The sequence below is a fragment of the Lissotriton helveticus genome, chromosome 3_1 (genome assembly GCF_964261635.1).
Source record: "Lissotriton helveticus chromosome 3_1, aLisHel1.1, whole genome shotgun sequence".
NCBI lineage: Eukaryota > Metazoa > Chordata > Amphibia > Caudata > Salamandridae > Lissotriton > Lissotriton helveticus.
The window spans coordinates 1397282515-1397305602 of NC_136061.1; the positions used below are offsets into that span (position 1 = coordinate 1397282515).

General features: G+C 43.1%; 1 protein-coding gene across 2 annotated transcripts in view; it reads right to left on the reverse strand.

The window, feature by feature from the left end:
* The window catches only part of MYLK (myosin light chain kinase), a 1918108-nt gene that overhangs the window by 1134336 nt on the left and 760684 nt on the right, over positions 1 to 23088 (reverse strand). Inside the window, exon 5 of one of the 2 annotated variants that reach the window (XM_078682035.1) lies at positions 22403 to 22480. The exons of the other annotated variant lie outside the window; for it this stretch is intronic. Coding sequence (XP_078538161.1) covers positions 22403 to 22480 — 78 coding nt within the window. The remainder of the gene's footprint in view (positions 1 to 22402; positions 22481 to 23088) is intronic. 2 annotated transcript variants of the gene reach the window in all.

Sequence of the window (23088 nt, forward strand, 5' to 3'; positions counted from 1 at the left end):
TTTTCTCAGAGCTTTAACCCTGTCACCTCCTATAATATTAAATGGTACGCTGTCAATTACGTAGTATGTCATTTGTGCTACTTCACTCTTATGAATTTCGGCACAGTGCAGGGCCACAGGATATGTTAGATCCTTATTCTTTATGGATCTCATATGTTGCAATATGCGTGTGTACACTTGTAATAACGTACTACACGCATATCTTAAATTGCAGCTGCAAGTTAACACATACAAGGCAAAATCACTTTTGCAATTGTAGCTGTGTGAGAGTAATTTTGGTGTTTAATTAAGTGACCTTTTTAAGGATGCTGTGTAAAATAAATGTATTGTGGGTATTTTTAAAATGTTTTAAATGTATGTATTATTCCTGCCTTTTATGATTTTAACAAAAATCGAATAAAGTGTATTTTGACTGACTGAGTAATTTTGGTTCATGGAAGAAAGGAGTAAAGTATTCCTTTGGGTGAACACCTATAGACCAGGCTCTGCATCTAGTACACTTGTGGAAACCATTAGTTCCCACTAGCAATCCTGTTGTTCTCCTGATCTCAGGGCTTGATCTTTTCAAATTGTCCCTGTTAGATCTGGGGGTCTCTAGTTGGCAGAGGTAGGTACCACTGTCCAAATAGGGACCCTTGCTTCTAGTCAGGGCAAGGAGATAACCCTCTGAGATAACCCCTGCTCACCCTCTAGGTAGCTTGGCACGAGCAGTCTAGGCTAACCAGAGGCAATGCGTAAAGTATTTGTACCAACACTCACAGTAACACAGTGAAAACACCACAAACTGACTCCACAACAGTTTAGAAAAATAAAGGTATTTTTAATCTAAACTATACAAGACCAAAACGACAAAAAAATCCAACATACACAGTTCAAGAATATGGTTTCAAAAAGAGTTCTTAAGGTTGCGTTAAAATTCTTTAGGTTGCGATAGAATTCTCTGCGTTGCGATAGAATTCTCTACTGATGCGTGAAAAGTTCACAGTTGCGTCACGTTTACTCACAGTACCTTTTAGTTGCAACAAAGTTCCAAAAGCAGAAGCTGGTGCGGTGGAAAACAAGCGATGCGTAGCTCCTGAGACCCTGGGGAGGCGATGCGACAGCCCCGCTGCAGCAGCGGGCGTGTTGCGACGAATCCAGTCTGTATGGGGAGGAAAGCCACTTGTATGGATTCCGGTGCGTAGGTTCCGTAGGAAGTCTGTTCTCGCAAAGGCACGATGCGACGATCTCGTAGGGGCTGCGACGATCTCCGGGGCGACGATGCGCGGTCCAGTGGTGATCCTCTCTCTCGCAGCTCCTCGATGCGTTGATTCTGCGACTATGCTCGCAGCGACGTGATGCGACCCGCAAGCAAGCGGTGCGGCGATCTCACCCAGCGACGACAGGCCCTGCGACGATACTCGCAGCGATGTTCAATTCTCCCGCACCGGTCTGGTGCGTCCCGCACACGAAGGATGCAACGGCTCTGGCAGCGGCGTCAGGCGCTGCAACGATCTCGACCTCCGTAGCGGCGGGAAACTTCTCGCACTGTCGGGGATGCGCTCCGCAAGCTAGCGATGCGACACTTTTCAAGTTCAAAAGTCACTCAAGCTCAGTTTCAAGCTTCCCAGCTCAGGTACAACTTCCAGAGGCCCCACAACTGGATCAAGCACTCTAGGAAGGACCGAACTCTCTCAGCAGAGTTCAGGGAAGCTGGGGGTGAAGTCCTTTTGTTCCTGGGACTTCAAAACAGGGAGCCAGCTCTTCTCAGGCCCTTGGAGATTCCTTCAAGCAAGGGGACACAGTACAAAGCAAAGTCCTTCCCCTCTCCTTGGCAGCAAAGCAACAGGTCAGTCCAGCAGAGCAACAGCAGGACAATCTTCCTTCTTCAGTTTCAGCTTTCTCCTTGGCAGATGTTCCTTCTTGATTTCCAGGATGATCTAATTTTCTGTTGTCAGGGGTCCTGTACTTATACCCCTAAAGTCTTTGTTCCCTCTGTGCATGTGGGCCGATAGCCCGGTCTGAACCAGTTCTGGGTGTTTCCTGAGTACTTTGTTTTGCTGGCTTCTGACTTCCTTTCAGAGTGAGGGGCAGGGTCCTCAGCCGCCCAGCAGGGGGGTGGAGCCAGCATTGTGGAAGGCAGGCACAGCCCTATTCAGCCCAGGTGCTAACTCCTCCCACTACTCCAGTTGCAAATGCAGTCATTCAGCCTACTGCTGACTCATCCAGGGGAATTCCCTCCTGGGGAATTCCCCAGCCCCTGTCACTCTCAAACCAGACAGTCAATACACAAACAGGCCCAGGCACACAGAAGGGTCAGACAAGAGAACAGCAACTTTCTAAAAGTGCTGTTCTCAAATACAGGATTTAAAAACAACCTTTCCCAAAAGATGTGTTATTAAATTCTGAGTTCAGGGATACTAGATACTTATGTCCTATCTTGTTCCTATGGGGAGAAATGCTGTTAACCACTGTAGCCAGCATCCCCCATGTTAACCTATGGAGCAAGATAGCCTTACAGTAGTGAAAACAAAAATAGCTGCCATTCACTACCAGAGCATGTCACCTGCACTAGTACATGCTCTACCTTTTACATACACTGCACCCTGCCCAGGGGGGTACCTTAGGCCTTCCATAGGGGTGACTGATGTGCACAAAAAGGGAAGGGTTAGGCCTGGTCAGTGGGGACACTGACCAGGAGGACATGGCAGTTCTAAACTGCACACAGGCACTGCAGTGGCAGGCCTTAGACACTATTTTAGAGCTACTCCTGTGGGTGGCACAATCAGTGCTGCAGGCCCACTAGTAGCATTTGTCATCACCAGCCCTGGCACACCCAGTGCACTTTACTAGGGACTTCATGGTGATACAAATATGCCAAACATGTATATCCAATCAGAATAACAATTTACACAGAGAGCATATGCACTTTAGCACTGATCAGCAGTGGTAAAGTGCGCAGAGTCCTATTGCCAACAGCCACGGGTCAGGAAAAATAAGGGAGGAAGAAGCAAAAAGTTTGAGGATGACCCTGCAAGAAGGGCCAGTTCCAACAGTCCCTCATTGATCTTGCTCTTCTATAGGTTATTGATAGTTTGGTGGGGTCTATTTTTCCTATGATCGGATCAGACTGTATTATATGGCAGTTTTTCGATCATCTTCTCTAGGTTTTTGTGTTGATTGCTATATGTTGTCACCAATTTTACTTTGTCATCTGTTTTTGGTATACAGTCTTGTTTAAAGATAATCTAATCTCTAGATATGTGGCTGATCTTATCATGTGATGTAACAATTGACTTAGTGTCATATTCTCCTTGGTTAAACCTACTTATCATGTCCCTTTAACAAGTTGCGATATTTTGCGGTAAGCTGCAGTTTCTTTTCGCACGCATCAGTTCACCGTACGGGATACTCGCTATTAGATGACATGGATGGTAACTGGAGGCATGCAGCAAAGAATTGCCAGCTGTACTTTTCCTATGTATGTGGGTCTCTAATTGTTCATTAGATACAAAGACCTCCAAATCTAAAAAATTGATCTTCTCTTTACTGACCTCCCCAGTGAAATGTAAATTAAGATTATTAACATTGATATGCTGTATAAAATCATCAGCACTTTGTGGTGACCCCTTCCAAATTACAAAAAGGTCCTCAATGTAGTGTGCCCTCACCACTACATTTTCTTCCCATTCTTAGGAGAAATCCACTATGTGAACCCGCTCCTCTCACCAGCCCATGTGTAAACACACATAGCTGGGCTACAAGCAGGCTCCCATCATAGTCCCCGTTATTTGCTAATATATACAGTTGTCGAACAGGGAAAAAAATGGTTATATAGACATTCCTGAACCAACAGTCTATTGTTCAAATACTATTCAACTTCTTGTACCCCATCACAATGCCCGATGCTTGTGTATGAAGATGAGACATCTGAAGACATTAGGACAAAGTCCTAATGTCTTTAGAGGTCTCATCTTCATAGTCTCCTGTGTCTTTGACATAAGATGGCACATTTTGGGCGTATGGCTGCAAAAAATAATCAATGTACTTGGATATATTTTCGTATAATCCTCCAATTGCTGAAATGATTGGACGTCCTGGTTGATTCGCATCTTTGAAATTATGTACCTGACTGGCATCCTAGGATGATCATTGCCTAGATAATTATATTCTTCCTGTGTTAGCAGTCAGTTGTTACGCCACTTCAACATTTTTTCTTTTATGTTTGTGCTTACTTGGGACACTTATTCCTTGGTGGCCCACACATAACATGTATGTATGTATGTATGTATGTATGTATGTATGTATGTGTATATATATATATATATATATATATATATATATATATATATATATATATATATATATATATTATATTAATTTCTTTGCCACCAAGTCAGCTCCAGTTACAGCACGCTTCTCTGTTGTTACCGGCGTCCAGGGCGGAACCAAGCCCCGCAAAAAGCATTTTTTGACTTGCCTTTATCTTTGGCGTTGTTAGACGAATCTTCAAGAAATTTTCCCAAAAACGTGCCCTGGTGATTTTGTTGCATATGGAAAGTTTTGGGGTGATCTGTCAAGCAGGAGCCAAGAAAAGAGAGGAGGGGTCAAACAATTATATCAAGTTTAGCAGGAAGGTAGTTGGTCCAGGGAAGAGCTTTTTTGTGATTTTGTGTAAATCTGTTAAGAAGTTGTGGGTTTATTTAAAGAAACTTTCAATTGTGTCTATAGGCACATGGAGGTTCCATGATCCCTCCCGATCTCATGCTGAGATCTGATAGGCTGTCATCACTTCAAACCAGGAAGTGTTGGCAGCCATCTTGGGACTCAGGTTGAGCCGAGTCCAACAAAAAACGATTTGCGACTCCTGCTGAAAAATAACCAGGAATTAGCGCAGGCTCCCACGCTTCTTTAGTAATCAGCCTCCAGTGGGCCCAGGGGCATTTTCAAAATAAAGAAGGGGGCTTATTAAGGCCCTGGGACACCCAACTTTCTCCATGGCACATTTAAAAAATAAATCTGGGGGCTTTGTGGAACCCGTACCATGGGTACCACCACCTGGGGCTATGTTTTCTGTAATGGGAGCCTTAGGGGCCCCAGGGACCACCCCTCCATAGGCAGGCCTTACAAGAAGAAAGACCAGCCCCCTATCGGAGACATAGATGGCCATGTGGACCACCACTCCCCAGGGTGCCCACCCCAGGATATAGGTGTTTACTGTGGCGTTACTGCTTCTGTCAAGCCACAGCAAAGACTCCGCTTCCAGCAAGTGAGAGCTCAGAAATGCTTTTGTTTGCTGGTAGTGGAACAGAATCGCTTTCAGGCACAGGTAGCAGCTCCCTAAGTTTGGAATCAAGGCCGGCTCCTGCATGAAGCGGGGACCCAGCAGGGACCAAGGGGGCCTTCAGCCTACATGACTGGGTCACAGGGGCCAAAATCACCCGGGGAGTGGGCCACCTAGCCCCCTCCCTTCTTAAAAATAAGCCGGGCCTCAGGGAATGGTGTCTGTTAATGGGATGTGAGCGGTTGTGTGGGTGTGTGAGTGGGTCATTGGATGATGTCATAAGGGATGTCATTGACCATGTTTAATGAGTGATGTAATATGTGAGGTCATAAGCAGTGCATTGTGGGGGTGTAAGGTACAGTTAGCTCAGGTAACTATAACAGCTGCATTTCTATGGTTTTGTACAAATGAAATCTGAGCCTAACTATAACGTCACTGTAACATGTGGTTCTTTTAGTGAGATCTATCTATCTATCTACACATACTACAGAGTGGTGGTACAGAGTGGTGGTAACCACTCTGTAGTTCTAATAAGGGTTACGAGAGAGAGGGAATTCTTGGATTTTTGTCCCTTAATTGCTTTGCACCCATTTCACAACTCCCCATGAAACCTTGCAGACCTGTTGCATCCATTACATTGCGGGAGGATTGAAGGTTTCAAAGCGTTTGGTGAAGGGAGTGCAAAGCATAAAGGGGGTCCCAAAATATGCTTGAAATCCAATACATTTTACATTGACTTTTGTATTTCATGTAGGAGAAAAACAGCAAGTGATGTTATGAAGTGGTTATGAAGTTATAAGAGCCAACAACTCAGTGATATCTAGTAGCACAATACTACTAAAAGTAGAAAGGAAGCCCCAAATTTAAATGAGACTTGATATGTAAAGTTTCAGATTTACTACATGAACAACTGAAAGAACCACTTATGGCCACATGCTAATAGAAACCTATAAACAAATAGAATACATGCTAATATACATACATGTGCATGCTCTCTGGCTCACTAAATAAAACTGGCACTCAAGCCAAACAAAAACAATCTTTCATATGCACTCTTATGCAACAAATTGAAAAATTGATGTAGAAGTGAGCCAAACAAACTTATATTTGGAGGACATGATAATTGGCCACCAGGAAAAAAAGAATAATCTCAATTTTCTGAACAACAACAATGATGGCTTTTCATTCACATTGGCCTTCATATGTAGCACAATCCTACTGAAAGTAGCAAGAAACCCAAGGAATAAACTAGACTGCATATGTAAAGTGTCAGATTTACAACAGACAACTGAAAGATCCATTTATGGCCACATACTAATGGACACCGATAAATAAATACATAAAAAATAGAATACATCTTAATCTACATATGTTTTCTGTGCATGCTCTCTGGCTCACAAAATAAAACCATGCCTAACAAGCCAAACAAAATCAATCGTCCTTATGTACACCTGAGGACCAAAATGGAAAAGTGACCTAGCTTTGACCTACAAACTACTATATGGAGGACGTGATAATTGGCTTTTAGGAAACAATTAATAATCATATTTTTTTATTACAACGATGATTGGCTTTCTTTTAACTTGGGCCTACTACGTAGCACAATCCTACTAAAAATAGCAAAGAAGCTAAAAAAACTAGTCTACATATGTCAAGTTTCTGAATTAATACATGAACTAAAAGTCACACTTATAGTCAAATGATTATGTAAACCAATAAATAAATACATAACAAATACAACAGAAAAAAAGAAAAATCACATTAAATCTGATTGCCACTGGAGATATATGGAGTATGTCCCTAAGATTGGAATTCCTCAGATACTAGCTCCCTAATATCTTTCCACCTGTTTGACTAATTATTACAAAATTTTCCAGACCTGAAGCATCTTCTACATTTTGAGAGTATGTAAAGTTTATGGTGAATTGTAAAGGAGGTTTAAAGATAAAAGGGAGTCACATAACACGTTTTTCCAGCAATGCATTTCGCTTAGACAACTGTATTTAATGTAGCGCGAAAACAGCTAAATAGATTTACATGCAGTTTGCCAGGATTATACATTATGGTGCTTATTATAGAGATTATGCTTTTTGGGTGTGGTAGTTAAGCAGGGTAAGTATTTTTTAAGTTATAAGGCATTTAAATGTAGTGATATCTGTCACTGCTCTACTTTAGCTGAATTTCATAACATTTTTTGAAAATGCCATGGCGTATGGCTGTAAACTTATTTAAAAATGTATTGAAAAAATATATAAATACATTTCCTTACCTATTATCACTAACGTGGTAATGGGTAAGGACCAACTAACCTATATCTAAGGCCCTAACAATAAACACGGCCAAAGTGTAGTAAAAACAATAGGACTGCCTTTTCAGTCCCTAAAACACTAATTACCCAATAAGATACTGGCATGTCATTGCCATGTACCACAGTATACTGCAAAGTTATCACAGTATACCATCACTCCTAATTCGAAATCTAAGGGAAGGCAATACTGGGCTAGTTACAACAAAAGGTATCCAGGAGTCACAACCAAGTTTCTCTCTTAAACAAAACTGCTACACGACAAAAAAATAGAATGTGAGTTGAACACAGTTGTGTATAAACACCATTTAACCACCCATACATGCAACATGCAATCAAGGTAGGAATTTCTCCCATCAGTTGTCTCTCTGTACCGCCACTGTTACATCATTTGGGTTCTCCTTACCCAGGAGTTAGTATACAGACAGTCACACTAGTTGGAAAATAGAGACTGTATGAGTAAGGAGACTGACATTAGTTTTTTCACAGAATGGTGTCAGTATGGTGTCGGTGTGATGTTTACAACTGAAAAAAGCAGTGCAAGTGAAAGTAAGTGAAGTGAATAAAATTAGGTGGAACTGAGTAGAATAAGTATTTTAATGTTTTCTCTCAGACCCCTAAGCTTAAAAACAAGTGAAAAGTGAAAGAAAGTAGATTTGACATAATATCTACTCAGCAAGTGGTCGACATGTTTCTGCAAAAATGGAATTGATCCTATGCATTCATCAGGACCCAGTTGTTGCTACTGCTGTATTTTAATGTGAGAAAATAGGAATAAAAGGAATAATATCACCTGTTTTTTTCAGGTGTAGATTCTCCACCACAAACTAAAATAGTCGTGTATGTAAGAAAAGAAAAAGAGAAAAACAAGCATATTTGTAAAAGAATGCACTCTATAGTAGTGATATTCTTGTGATCATGTTTTTTACAATTTAATTGACATGATATCACTCACCCAATTTCTGTGGGGATGGCGCCTCACCTCACCTCACCTGGCTGCAGCTCAGGTAAATAAGGAGCATCGCTCTGTTTAGCAAAATACAATCATGAAAACACTCAACCAATTCATAGCAAGGCAAGAGCAAATGATGTTCTTAGTTTCATGTGTCACAAAACCAAACAAAATCAATGATCGCAATGTTCCTCATTATAATACCCCACATGCATCAGAGGTTCGATTTATCTACCAGCATACGAAATGTATACATGAGGTATCACTAGATCCCAGAGTCACCATTAGTTTGGAATGCCAAAGGAGGAAGAAACATGTATCATTTGTCGCTTCCTTTCACATTATGATGTAATATCAAGAGGAAACACTGTGCACAAGATGTGTTTCGCACAGGATTTGCTTTGAGTGTTTGAAAGCCGTGATCGACTAGATATTATTAAAACATGAGCCGTCTCTACCCTCAGCAAAAACATGTAGAGTATGGGCGTCTCAGTTCTTACAAAAAACGCCCGACAAAGCGTTCACTCATCAGCCATACGTTATACCACGCCTGCGAGGAACGTGCCAACTGTAAACAAATACGAGATCTGGCCATTCATGTATAGCAGAGGTCAGCGATTCCTCTGTTCGTCACCCACACGCTACACAAGAAGCGCCGCTCGTGCAAGAACCGCCGCATGCAGCGGCGGTGAAAGGAAAACAAAACAGAACCCTCCACCCGCTTACCTCTCCGTCGGTGTCTCCCAACGTCCCTCTGGGCTATACTGGGGAGGCACCGAACGGAGGAGCAGGCGGATATTTCAAACGTGGCGCCGAGCACGCAGGGGTATCTGGGAGACGTAGTTTCTGTAAGTCACGTGTTAGGAGAAAACGTGTATTACAGGCACCCCACTGTTACCTGCCCAATTGTAATGAGTTTTAGCACATATTCATGCCGTTTATTTAGAAGGGAACCCCTTTATTTTTTTACGAATGTAAAATAATAAATCAACAATCAAAAATCAAACCAAGATTTCAGAATCATATAGTGATCCAAGCAATCAATGATACTAAATGATAATGGGAAGGGTAGAAGTCATATGCAGATTAATACCCATTTAGTGTCTAGTAGTTATTATTTTATGTGCCTTGAGCTTGGTATTATTAATGAAGCCTATGTATTATTATATGAACCATATGTACATCATAGTAGATTAATGGAACTATGAAGGAAGTAAAGAAACATATGCATTCAGATGTTCTTGTATTGATTCATAAGAAAGTGGGCTCCCTCGGGTAACAATCAGACATCGTGTTATTGCAATGACTTCATAGTGACATCCAAGGTATAGGTTCGTTAAGACCCTCCTTGTCACTGTTCAACTTATAGACCCACCTTTGTTCAATCTTGAACAAAAATTTACCTATATCTGGACAGTGATCTGGTATGTTGGGCTGTTCCAGTATAGTCCATGTAAAATCATTGGGGCCATGAACAATTGATCTTTTATATTAGGTCCTCTCTTGAAAGCAAATGTCATGTGAATACGTTCCACACAAAATCTAACCAAGTACGCAAGATCATAACAAAGTATTGGTCAATCTTGAATACGAGTGGGGACACTTTACCTGTCCCTCTTTTCGCTTTCAAGAGAGGACCTAATATAAAAGATCAACTGGTCCATACCAGACCAAAAAATAAATTGACCAGACAGGTTGGAACCTTGTGGGATCTTCCGCCTGTACAAGGGCATCATCCTTGCGGAAATTGTTCTGCCTGTCCTCAGACATCAAAGTCGACCACGGTAGACATAGGAACAATGCGTCCATGGCAACAGCGTAAATTCACCAACTGCAATAGTGAAAACACAATTTATATGATCACCTGTCCATGCCCAAAAAGATATGTGGGCATGACGACCAGGAAGACAAAAGTTTGCATTGGTGAACACAAAAGCACTGTTCGCTGCCGCAAACAAGCAACCCGTTTAACAGCTCACTTTTTGGAAAAGGGACATGGCCCCAATGATTTTACATGGACTATACTGGAACAGCCCAACATACCAGATCACTGTCCAGATATAGGTAAATTTTTGTTCAAGATTGAACAAAGGTGGGTCTATAAGTTGAACAGTGACAAGGAGGGTCTTAACGAACCTATACCTTGGATGTCACTATGAAGTCATTGCAATAACACGATGTCTGATTGTTACCCGAGGGAGCCCACTTTCTTATGAATCAATACAAGAACATCTGAATGCATATGTTTCTTTACTTCCTTCATAGTTCCATTAATCTACTATGATGTACATATGGTTCATATAATAATACATAGGCTTCATTAATAATACCAAGCTCAAGGCAAATAAAATAATAACTACTAGACACTAAATGGGTATTAATCTGCATATGACTTCTACCCTTCCCTTTATCATTTAGTAGCATTGATTGCTTGGATCACTATATGATTCTGAAATCTTGGTTTGATTTTTGATTGTTGATTTATTTTTTTACATTCGTAAAAAAATAAAGGGGTTCCCTTCTAAATAAACGGCATGAATATGTGCTAAAACTCATTACAATTGGGCAGGTAACAGTGGGGTGCCTGTAATACACGTTTTCTCCTAACACGTGACTTACAGAAACTACGTCTCCCAGATACCCCTGCGCGCTCGGTGCCACGTTTGAAATATCCGCCTGCTCCTCCGTTCAGTGCCTCCCCAGTATAGCCCAGAGGGACGTTGGGAGACACCGACGGAGAGGTAAGCGGGTGGAGGGTTCTGTTTTGTTTTCCTTTCACCGCCGCTGCATGCGGCGGTTCTTGCACGAGCGGCGCTTCTTGTGTAGCGTGTGGGTGACGAACAGAGGAATCGCTGACCTCTGCTATACATGAATGGCCAGATCTCGTATTTGTTTACAGTTGGCACGTTCCTCGCAGGCGTGGTATAACGTATGGCTGATGAGTGAACGCTTTGTCGGGCGTTTTTTGTAAGAACTGAGACGCCCATACTCTACATGTTTTTGCTGAGGGTAGAGACGGCTCATGTTTTAATAATATCTAGTCGATCACGGCTTTCAAACACTCAAAGCAAATCCTGTGCGAAACACATCTTGTGCACAGTGTTTCCTCTTGATATTACATCATAATGTGAAAGGAAGCGACAAATGATACATGTTTCTTCCTCCTTTGGCATTACAAACTAATGGTGACTCTGGGATCTAGTGATACCTCATGTATACATTTCGTATGCTGGTAGATAAATCGAACCTCTGATGCATGTGGGGTATTATAATGAAGAACATTGCGATCATTGATTTTGTTTGGTTTTGTGACACATGAAACTAAGAACATCATTTGCTCTTGCCTTGCTATGAATTGGTTGAGTGTTTTCATGATTGTATTTTGCTAAACAGAGCGGTGCTCCTTATTTACCTGAGCTGCAGCCAGGTGAGGTGAGGCGCCATCCCCACAGAAATTGGGTGAGTGATATCATGTCAATTAAATTGTAAAAAACATGATCACAAGAATATCACTACTATAGAGTGCATTCTTTTACAAATATGCTTGTTTTTCTCTTTTTCTTTTCTTACATACACGACTATTTTAGTTTATGGTGGAGAATCTACACCTGAAAAAAACAGGTGATATTATTCCTTTTATTCCTATTTTCTCACATTAAAATACAGCAGTAGCAACAACTGGGTCCTGATGAATGCATAGGATCAATTCCATTTATGCAGAAACATGTCGACCACTTGCTGAGTAGATATTATGTCAAATCTACTTTCTTTCACTTTTCACTTGTTTTTAAGCTTAGGGGTCTGAGAGAAAACATTAAAATACTTATTCTACTCAGTTCCACCTAATTTTATTCACTTCACTTACTTTCCCTTGCACTGCTTTTTTCAGTTGTAAACATCACACCGACACCATACTGATACCATTCTGTGAAAAAACTAATGTCAGTCTCCTTACTCATACAGTCTCTATTTTCCAACTAGTGTGACTGTCTGTATACTAACTCCTGGGTAAGGAGAACCCAAATGATGTAACAGTGGCGGTACAGAGAGACAACTGATGGGAGAAATTCCTACCTTGATTGCATGTTGCATGTATGGGTGGTTAAATGGTGTTTATACACAACTGTGTTCAACTCACATTCTATTTTTTTGTCGTGTAGCAGTTTTGTTTAAGAGAGAAACTTGGTTGTGACTCCTGGATACCTTTTGTTGTAACTAGTCTTGTATTTAGGGGCATGTATCCAGTAGAGAGTCATTAAAGTAGCCCTCAGACCCTCATTTAAATAGTGTGTGGTTCAAGGCAATACTGGGGCCATATTAGATACAAACCCCGAACTATGTGCAGAGGCCCGTAGATATATGTGTGGATTATATAGTGATGATATTTCACCTGGGAAGGAGACTACTATAGAGGACTGGCTGAAGAAGACTGACCTCCCGAGAATAAATAGCGATCAAAAAGAGTTTCTAGTAGCAGACATTATGGAGGACAAAGTTAGGGCAGAGATTAGGAAGATGGCAGGGGGAACGGCTTCCGGCCCTGACGGTCTCCCTATTGAGATGTATTCTAAACTAATTGATATAATTGTCCCAGTGCTTAAAAATGTATTTAATGCTATTTTCTTGATGGGGAAAAAGTTGCGCATTCATGGGCCGAAGCCACTATCACTTTAATACTGAAGCCAAATAAAGATCCCCTAGTAGCTGAGTCGTATAGGCCAATATCTTTATTGAATTCGGACTGCAAGGTCTTCCCTGGGATATTGGCCTGTCGGTTCTCCAAGGTTATCAAGGGAGTTATACATCAGGACCAAAAAGGTTTTATCCCTGGGAGGCAGTTAAATGAGCTCACTTTTCTGATGCTGGGAGTGGTCTCTTTGGCCAATACATATAATTAGCCATTAACGATAGTAGAGGTCGGCGCTGCAAAAGCTTTCGACCAGGTCCACTGGCCTAAAAATGTTTGGGTTTACGGGGAACATGATAAGGGCAGTCAAAAATATATATCATATGCCTAGAGCGAAGGTATTGGTCAACGGGTTCTTATCGGACTGGTTTAATATTACACGAGGGACCAGGCAGGGCTGTCCTCTATCCCCACTTTTATTTAACCTTTATATTGGGCTGTTTGCCTCCTCGATAAGAGCCGACCCCCGCATTCTTCTGTTTAAATTTGGAGGCTTCAAGTCAAACTGGTGCTGTATGCCAATGATCTTATACTTTATACCATCAATCCAGGGGAGGCAATTTCTAATCTAGTGGCTAAGGCTGAATTTTTGGGGAGATTTCAGGCTATAAGGGAAATAGTGGGAAGACTGAAATCATGGAGTGGAACCAAGTTAGGCAAAGCCCAGGCGGTAAGGCCCAAATGAGATATCTGGGATTTATAATCACACATAAGTTGGAAGATGTCACTAAAACAAACTGGAAGATACTCAGCAAGGAGGTTGGGAGGCTTTTGGTACAGTGGGCAAATTTACCTTTAAATATCTACGGCCGGGTTAATCTCATCAAACTGATTGTCCTCACTAAGATGACTTTTCTTTTTAACTCTATTCCCCTACCTTTTAATAAGATGGAGGTAGCCAAGATACAAGGGAAGACCGGCAGTTTTATTTGCTCCTCTAGGGGATCAAGGATATCATGGAAACTGCTTAGGAGGAGGCTGGAAAAGGTGGGGGGGGGGGGTTGGCTCTCCCGGATTTAATGGTATATTGTTATGCTTTCCATTTTAAGAATTTTCGTATGTTGATAAATAAGGTTGACCAGTCATCCATGGGGATACTTTTTGGGGCAATGTTAAATGGTTTGAGGGGCTGACAGAGTAGTTTCCTTTTTAAATACGGGGATCCGAAGTATTTTAAGAAGGTGAGGCTGAAGATTCTGCAGGGGGACCTGAGAACATGGTTGTACTACAAAAAACAACTAGGAGTTCCTTACTATTCTTCCTGGGCCCGATTTGGGACTGCCCCAGGACACCTGAGTGCTTGAGGGATCAGCTTAGCTTGCCATTAAAATGTGCAGGATTACTACGCTGGGGAGATTTGAAAGAGGCCTCTTCTTTGGTTAGCTGGGAGTTTTTAAGCGTCTGTAACAGGGGACTTTAGACAAGATTCAAGTACTATCAAGTCTCCACTTGGTGGGCAAGACAGTATTAGGCTGAGGAGGAGGAAGACGCTTTGCTTAATCAGAAGATGAGAGTAGGCTCATTCAAAAAGGAAGTATCCCTGTGGTACAACACTCTGATAGACGCCGATGACACTTTAGATTTGGACATCCCAAAACTTTGGGCTAAGGAGTCAATGGGTGAAAATATGAAAGAGGTTTGGTTGGACTCCTTTGCGATACTACGAGCAGGTGTGAAAGCTGCTGCCCTCAAGCGTAATCATCTTTTTACCACATACAGGGTTTATTAGTCCCCAATCAAGTTGTCGAAAATCGCCGGAACCCGTATTTTTGTCCAAGATGTAAGCACCCCTCAGCTGACGATATTCATATGTTTATGATGTGCCCAATGATTTCTAGTTATTGGGTTAAGATATGTAAGTTCCTGGGAGAAGTAACCGGTCAATAAGTGGAGGTAAGCCCAGTTCTTATTTTCTTTGGCCTCTATCAAGATGTTTCAACCCCAAAAAACTTGGTTATCTCCAGATTTATATTTTATGGGATTCTTTTGGCGAGAAGAGAGATCTGTATGCTCTGGAAATCCACAAACCCACCTTGTTTTTCTGACTGTATCAAAAGTATAATCAGCACAAGTCAGTTGGATATGGCTTGTTATCTGAGAAGCCAGGAGAAAGTTTGGGCCCCCCTGGTAGAATGGAATATGTGCCCCAGGAGCTCCGATAATTAGGCCCATATGCTGTCGGTCCTGGTCCTCCCTGGTTTTTGCTACGGGCACACCTGGTGAAGGGATGGACGTGGAAACAGCCTATTTTTCTTGGATGGAGGTGCAAGGTTCTCTGCCGTCATGGCAACGGAGATAAAGAGCATTTCTAGGAAGAGATTGGCAGAAAGAGGAAAACAAAACCAGTATACCAACACTCAAAATATAATTAAGGTATTATTGGATTGCAGTACCTTTGTGTCACACATAGTGTCACATGGGAAACACAATATTTAAATCAGATTTACAAAGCAACACAAGGCCACCATGCATGGCCCTGCATTGATTGGTAAATCTTGAGAAACACAGCAGCACAATTCGCTGTTCTGCATTACTCTGCACACCATAATCTATATTGCTGCTAAATTTGACATACACCTGTATGCTACACCAATGTTGCCACTCCACTCTACACCATTCTACTGTATGCCACTCTACTCTATACACCTCTATGCCACTGCACTCTACACTACATCACTCGATGCCAATCCAGTGTATGGCACTACACTCTATGCCACTTCATTCTACGATATTCAATTGGACACAACTCCAATGGACTCCACTGTACGCTACTACACTCTGCCCCTTCGCCACTGTATGCCACTCCAGTTTATACCACTCCATTATTCAACACTCCACTGTATGCTACTCCATATACACCATTACACTCTATGCCACTCCACTGTACAACACACTGATCTACGCCACTTCAGTCTATGCTATTACACAGGACAGAACTCCGCTCTGCGCCAGTCCACTCTTCGCTATTACACTGTATGCAACCCCAAGTCACTTCATTGTATGCTCATCCGCTATACGCTACTCCAGTATATGCTATTCCACTCTACGCCATTCCAATGTATGCCACTTCACTCTAATCTATTCCACTGAATCCCACTCTACTGTATGCTACTCCACTTCACTCTGCCCCACGCTATTCCACTGGACTGGACTCCACTCCACTGTATGCTATTACACTGTACCCCAATCCAGTGTACGCCATTCCAGTCTAAGCCACTGCACTGACACCACTGCACTGTACCCTACTCTACTGTAAGCTATTCCAGGCTATGTCATTCTACTGTACGTCACTCCACTCCACACATTTCCACTCTATGCCACTCCAGTGTACAGCAATCCACTCTAGGCTAGTCATTTGGATGCCACTCCCCTTTCTGCCACTTCATTAGATGCTATTTCACTCTACCCCACACCACTGTACACCACTCCACTATGCGCCACTCAACCCTATGCTATTTTACTCTGCGCTATTCTACGCCACTCCATTGTACTCCACTCTACGCTATTCTTGCGCTATTACACTGTACACAACTTCAATCTATGCCACTCTACTGTATGGTATCCCACTCCACCCACCTCCACTGAGCGCTACTCCACTTTGTTATTACACTCAACACCACTCCACAATACACAACTCCAGTCTACGCTACTTTACTACAGTTTATTACACTTTATGCCACTTCACTGTACTCTACACCACTCCAGTATACTCTCCTCTCCTCTACAAAACTATTACATTCTATGCCCCTCTGCTAGACTCTACTCCACTCTATCCCTGTACACTCCACTGTCTGTCCAAATTGGCACTCAACTCTATGACCATACACTATATAGTACAACACTCTATTACAGTTTCCAACATTGTGCGACACAGCATTCCACTCTGCTGAATGAGACGCCACTCCAATTTATCACAGCTACATCAACTCTATGCTATGCCACTTCAATGTGGAACACCACACTCTACTCTAATCCACTCCTACCACCCTATTCCACTCTACACCCTCCACTGTACACCACACCAGTCTATGCTTTTCCACTCTATGCCATTCCAATGTACAGTATTCCATTATACGCTATTCCACTTTATAGTAATCCACTGTATGCCACTACAATGTACGCCACTCCACTCCACTCTATGCTGCTCCATTGTATGACTCTCTCCTCCACTCTATAAAAGTCTACAACACTTCATGGCACTCTACAACATTCAATTCCACTCTATGGCTGTATACCGCACTGTCCGACTCTATACTCCACTCTATGCCTGTACACTCCAATGTTCAACACTTTATTCCACTTTTCTATACAACACAGCACTCCAGTCTACTGTACGAGGCCCCACTCCAGTTTATAACACTTAACTGTATGCAGTACACTCTACTCTATGAATCACCAATACATTCTTTTGTACTTTACTCCACACTAGTTGCACCACTCCACTCAACTGTACAATACTTTACCTCACTCTACACTACTATACAACAATCCGCTCTACGCAGCTCCACTGTTTCTCACACTACTATATTCTATGCAACTCCACTCTACAACACTGTACTACACTGTATGCCATTTTCCAACACTTAACTCATGTCTATACCCTTTCACTCCACTGTACAACACTAATATTTTGTATGCCACTTTACAACACAACTCTACTTTAGTCCACTATCCGACACTGTACACAACTCTTTGAATGCCACTGCACCCTACTTTACTCCACTCTGACACTGTCGTCCAATCTACTCCACTGTATGCCATTCCACTCAACCCCAGTTTATCGCATTGTATCCTATAACACTGTATCCCACTGCACTATACTCCACTCTACAACGCTCCACCGTCCAACACTGTACTCTACTGTATGCAACTCCACTCTACAACACTGTACTGGGCTCTATGCCACTATGGCACTCTACTCCACTAAATGCCCATCCACTCTCTGCCACTGTACTAAACTGTATGACACTCGTCAACAAACCACTCACTTTCTTTCTCTGATACACCACTCCACTACATGGGGTGGTGTACTCCATGACTCACCACTCCATGACACACTCCTCCACTGTACTCTACGACACTTCACTTAACAATTATCCACTTCATGACATTCTACTTCACCCTACTCCACTCTACTTCACTCTACTCTAATCTATGATAGTCTATGACAATATATAACAGTGTACAACACCCTACTCTACTATTCGATCCGCCATTCCAATGTGCAAGTTGCTGCTCCAGTCTACAATACTTGACGCCACTATATGAGACATCATGCCACTACACTATATAACAATATACTACACTGTATGATACGCTGCTACACTGTACTCTACTCCAATCTACAATACTCCACTCCAAGACAAACTTTACAGCACTCTCTTCAACTGTACAGTACAACACTCCACATAATAATTCTCCACTTGCGACACTGGACTAAGATTTGAAACAGTGTTATTAAAAAATTAATAAAAACCATTGAAATTCAATGAGAAAACAAACCTCATGATATGTTCTTCAACATCATTGATAATATCACTGTAACATTGGTGAGTAAATGTGCATGTTAGGGTCGCCAGTTACCTTAGTAATACGAGTTATAGTTTCTAGAGACAACTATAACTGGTGAATTTCAGTTGTTTTTTTAGTTTAAAATGTTGGCACTGACATTTACACCTAACTAACTATAACGTCACTTAAACCTTTACTTTCTTTTCAGTGTAACGCACATCCTGGTGAGTGTCTGGCATAGGATGTGTATGGGAGGCATAAACTTACACTATAAATGTCATTGTATAGATTAAAAAAAAGAGGATCCCAAGCATTGCATGTGTACAGTACACTTCTGCATGGACACAATGCATGTTTTTTAGAGAAAAAAAATCTCCTGTTTAGCAACTGTTACGAGAGGTATTATTTTTTTACTGCTGTGCCTTGTCTGGCTATCTTGGTAGATCAGGCTTAACCTAAACCCAAGTAATGCCCTAGTAACACCCGCTTTGATGCAAAGCTGCACAGGCTGCGTTTGCACTGAGAAAGCCCTTTCCATCACAGTATACCTTTTGCACTGGAAATCAATACTGTGCACAACTTTCAATCAATCAATCAATCATGCCATTTGTATAGCGCACTACTCACCCGGGAGGGTCTCAAGGCGCTTGGGGGGAGGGGTATGCTACTGCTCGAACAGCCAGGTCTTGAGTTGTTTCCTGAAGGCGAGATGGTTCTGGGTCAGCCGAAGGTGGATGGGGAGCGAGTTCCAAGTCTTGGCAGCCAGGTAAGAGAAGGATCTTCCTACGGCGGTGGCTCTTCGGATGTGTGGTACGACTGCGAGGGCGAGGCTGGTGGACTGTAGCTGGCGGGTGGGCGTGTAGAAGGTCAGGCGGTCGTTGAGGTACTTGGGGCCCAGGTCGTGGAGAGACTTGTGTGCGTGGGTGAGGAGCCGGAACGTGATCCTCTTGTCGACGGGGAGCCAGTGCAGGTTCCTCAGGTGACTGGAGATGTGGCTGCGTCGGGGGACATCCAGGATGAGTCGGGCGGAGGCGTTCTGGATGCGCTGGAGTCTTTTCTGTAGCTTGGCTGTGGTTCCGGCGTAGAGGGCGTTTCCGTAGTCCAGTCGGCTGGTGACGAGTGCCTGGGTGACAGTCTTCCTGGTCTCGGTCGGGATCCAGCGGAAGATCTTGCCAAGCATACGCAGGGTGTTGAAGCACGATGAGGAGACGGCGTTGACTTGTCTGGTCATCGAGCGGGAGGGGTCCAGGATGAAGCCCAGGTTGCGTGCGTGGTCGGTTGGCTTGGGTGCGGTGCCCAGGGCTGGGGGCCACCAGGAGTCGTCCCAGGCGGAGGGCGAAGATCCCAGGATGAGGACTTCCGTCTTGTCCGAGTTCAGTTTCAGGCGGCTGTTCTTCATCCACTCGGCGACGTCTTTCATCCCTTCGTGTAGGCAGGTTCTGGCGGTGTCGGGGTCTCTGGTGAGGGAGAGGATCAGCTGGGTGTCGTCGGCGTAAGAGATGATGTTGAGGTTGTGCTGGCGTGCGATGGCTGCGAGAGGTTTCATGTAGATGTTGAAGAGGGTGGGGCTGAGTGAAGATCCTTGCGGGACGCCGCAGATGACTTCGGTGGCCTCGGAGCGAAACGGGGGGAGGCGGACTCTTTGTGTTCTTCCGGCGAGGAACGAGATGATCCACTCCAGTGCCTTCTCTTGGATACCAATGTTGCTGAGGCGCTGGACTAGGGTGCGGTGGCAGACCGTGTCGAACGCAGCGGAGAGGTCCAGGAGGATGAGGGCCACTGTTTCCCCCTTGTCAAGCAGGGTCTGGATGTCGTCGGTGGCTGCGATGAGGGCGGTCTCGGTTCTATGGTTGGCTCTGAAGCCGGACTGCGAGGGGTCGAGGGATCCGTTCGTCTCGAGGAAGGCGGTCAGCTGTCTGTTGACTATCTTCTCGATGACTTTAGCAGGAAAAGGGAGGAGCGAGATGGGGCAGAAGTTTTTGAGATCGGTGGGGTCCGCTGTAGGTTTCTTCAGGAGGGCGCTGATCTCGGCGTGCTTCCAGCTCTCCGGGAAGGTGGAGGTGTTGAAGGAGGCGTTGATGATGTTCCAGAGTTGGGGTGCGATGGTGGAGTCGGCCTTGTTGAAGACGTGGTGTGGGCAGGGGTCGGTCGGTGATCCGGAGTGGATGGTGTTCATCGTGCGGGCTGTGTCTTCGGTGGTCACCGTGGTCCAGGTGCGAAGGGTGGCGGTGGGGGGCATTGGTTCGACGGTTGGGTGCGTGGGTGGGGCGCCGAAGCTGTTGTGGATGTCGGCGATCTTGCGGTGGAAGAATGAGGCGAACTTTGCATTACTTTAGACTGGCACAGGGCCTTAGAAAATCTGGGTATTTGAGATATAATTGTAAGGTCTAGTTATACTGATTGAAAGAGGTGCCTTACCCAGCCACCAGATATCAATGAAGCTACATGAACTCTTTCATATTTATTGGTGACAGGGTTGAGCACTAGGTCACTCTGCATGGCACTGTAACTGAAAAAGGTTCCAAGAGATCTAGCACTACCCCTAGACATCCATCCTCTTTATCCATAATCCAAGGGATATCGCCCACAACAAAACATGTGGTGATTTACCAAAGGCAAAATTCTGATTAGTAAGAGCAATAGAAGTTATTTTCAAGAATTGTAGAATTCTCAATAATTTTACCTTGAAAAGTAGAAGGAAATACAACTCCCATGCCGGTTTTGCTAAGAAAGTAAATAAGTAGTAAAAAGTCTTCATGTGTAAGCTCTTTTAAATGTTCAACGGGAAAAATTTCATCCCTGTAACCAGTCCACTTTTGTGTTCCAACCATATCACTTAACACCAAAGTTGAAACTTCTGGAGTTCTAAAGTACTAAGGGCTGTTTTTTCCAAGACTTTTGTGAAGATCAATGACGTATTCTCACTCCCAAATTTATCGATCAGCATCAGTAAATTTGGCAAGGGAGAATAGAATGGTGTTCCGATGATGGCCATGAGTGACGCTTCAGAAATCTGGATGCACCACGCAGCACAAACCTGCTATAACAGCGCCAGCCATAAAAAATATTACATTTTGCCCAACAGAACCTCCTGAATAAGTTTTGCTTTTTTATAGACTTCACAGGGCAGTCAATATAATGCTAGTGCCCACATCGCACAAAACAGATTCCTTTTCACAGTTGCTCCATCCCAAATCTTTACCCTGCCTGAGATGATCACTTTTGCTGTGTTTATACACCAGCACTTTCCAAGAATCTTAGGAGGGTTGCACTGTGATACATAATAGTTTCAGATAAACAAAATCAGGTTTTACCATACTTTCGTCATACCAAATGTTATACAAATAAATACATAAGAGCATAAATGAATAAATACATGTCTTTCCATAGCCCTTATGATTGTGCCCTAAGAATTTACACCATTCCCATACCATACCATGATTGTCCACCAAAGAATATCATTTAACGCATGCATGTGCCACTTAGCCCACAAGCACCAAGAAAATCATGTTCAGAATTTAAATCACTGAATGTGAAAATTTGGTTAAAGCACAGTGATTCCATAATTTACCACCGATTAGACAACCTCATAGTGCAGAAAGATGGATATTGCAGAAGGCAAAGCTGTAATTTGTACAGCAAGGCCGGAGACTGGCCTTTTATAGAATTGCAGCATTTACCTACCCTGTTGCATAGATTTTTGCTTTAAGATCTGGTTCCGGATGCTCAACATGCTTTCAACTTCCCTACCAAATTGGGAATCTAAATGGAGTAGAATGAAAAAATGGTTAATCTTCATTTATTGAGCTTTCCCAATAATTCTTTAGTGCCAATGTTTCAAAAAGAGCAGCAAATGGAATTTTGGGATGAAGGAGACATTTTGCTTCACTGCGGAAAGGCAGAATCAGCATTGCTTCTGATAAATCTTCTCTCTCAGGGCCGGACAGGCCATTATTCCATGGGGCATTTCACTGGTTTTGAATGTCTAAGGGCCGTCCCTAGTGCCCTTTTTAACTCCTAGAGGTTAATGCAGCGGGAACTGGAAGGCGTCATCAAAAGAGAGAAAAAAGAGGGGAAGAATGAGAGAGAGAGGGGTGAGAGAAAAGAAAAGGCGAGAAAAAAATAGATGGATGTAAAAAGAGATTGAGCTAGGAGACAAAGGGAGCAAGGCTGGTTTGATCATTTTTACCAAAGCTGCTTTTGGTTCCCAAGTCTGGCACGGCTCTCTCTGCCAAACAATATACATCTATGATTTCTTGTAATATTTCAGTCCTCAAAGTGTTTAAACCCACTGCTTGCTCTTGGAAGAGTAGGTTCATATCCAAATAGGTCACTATATATATTCAAGTCAAAATTTCAAAATTTGTTTT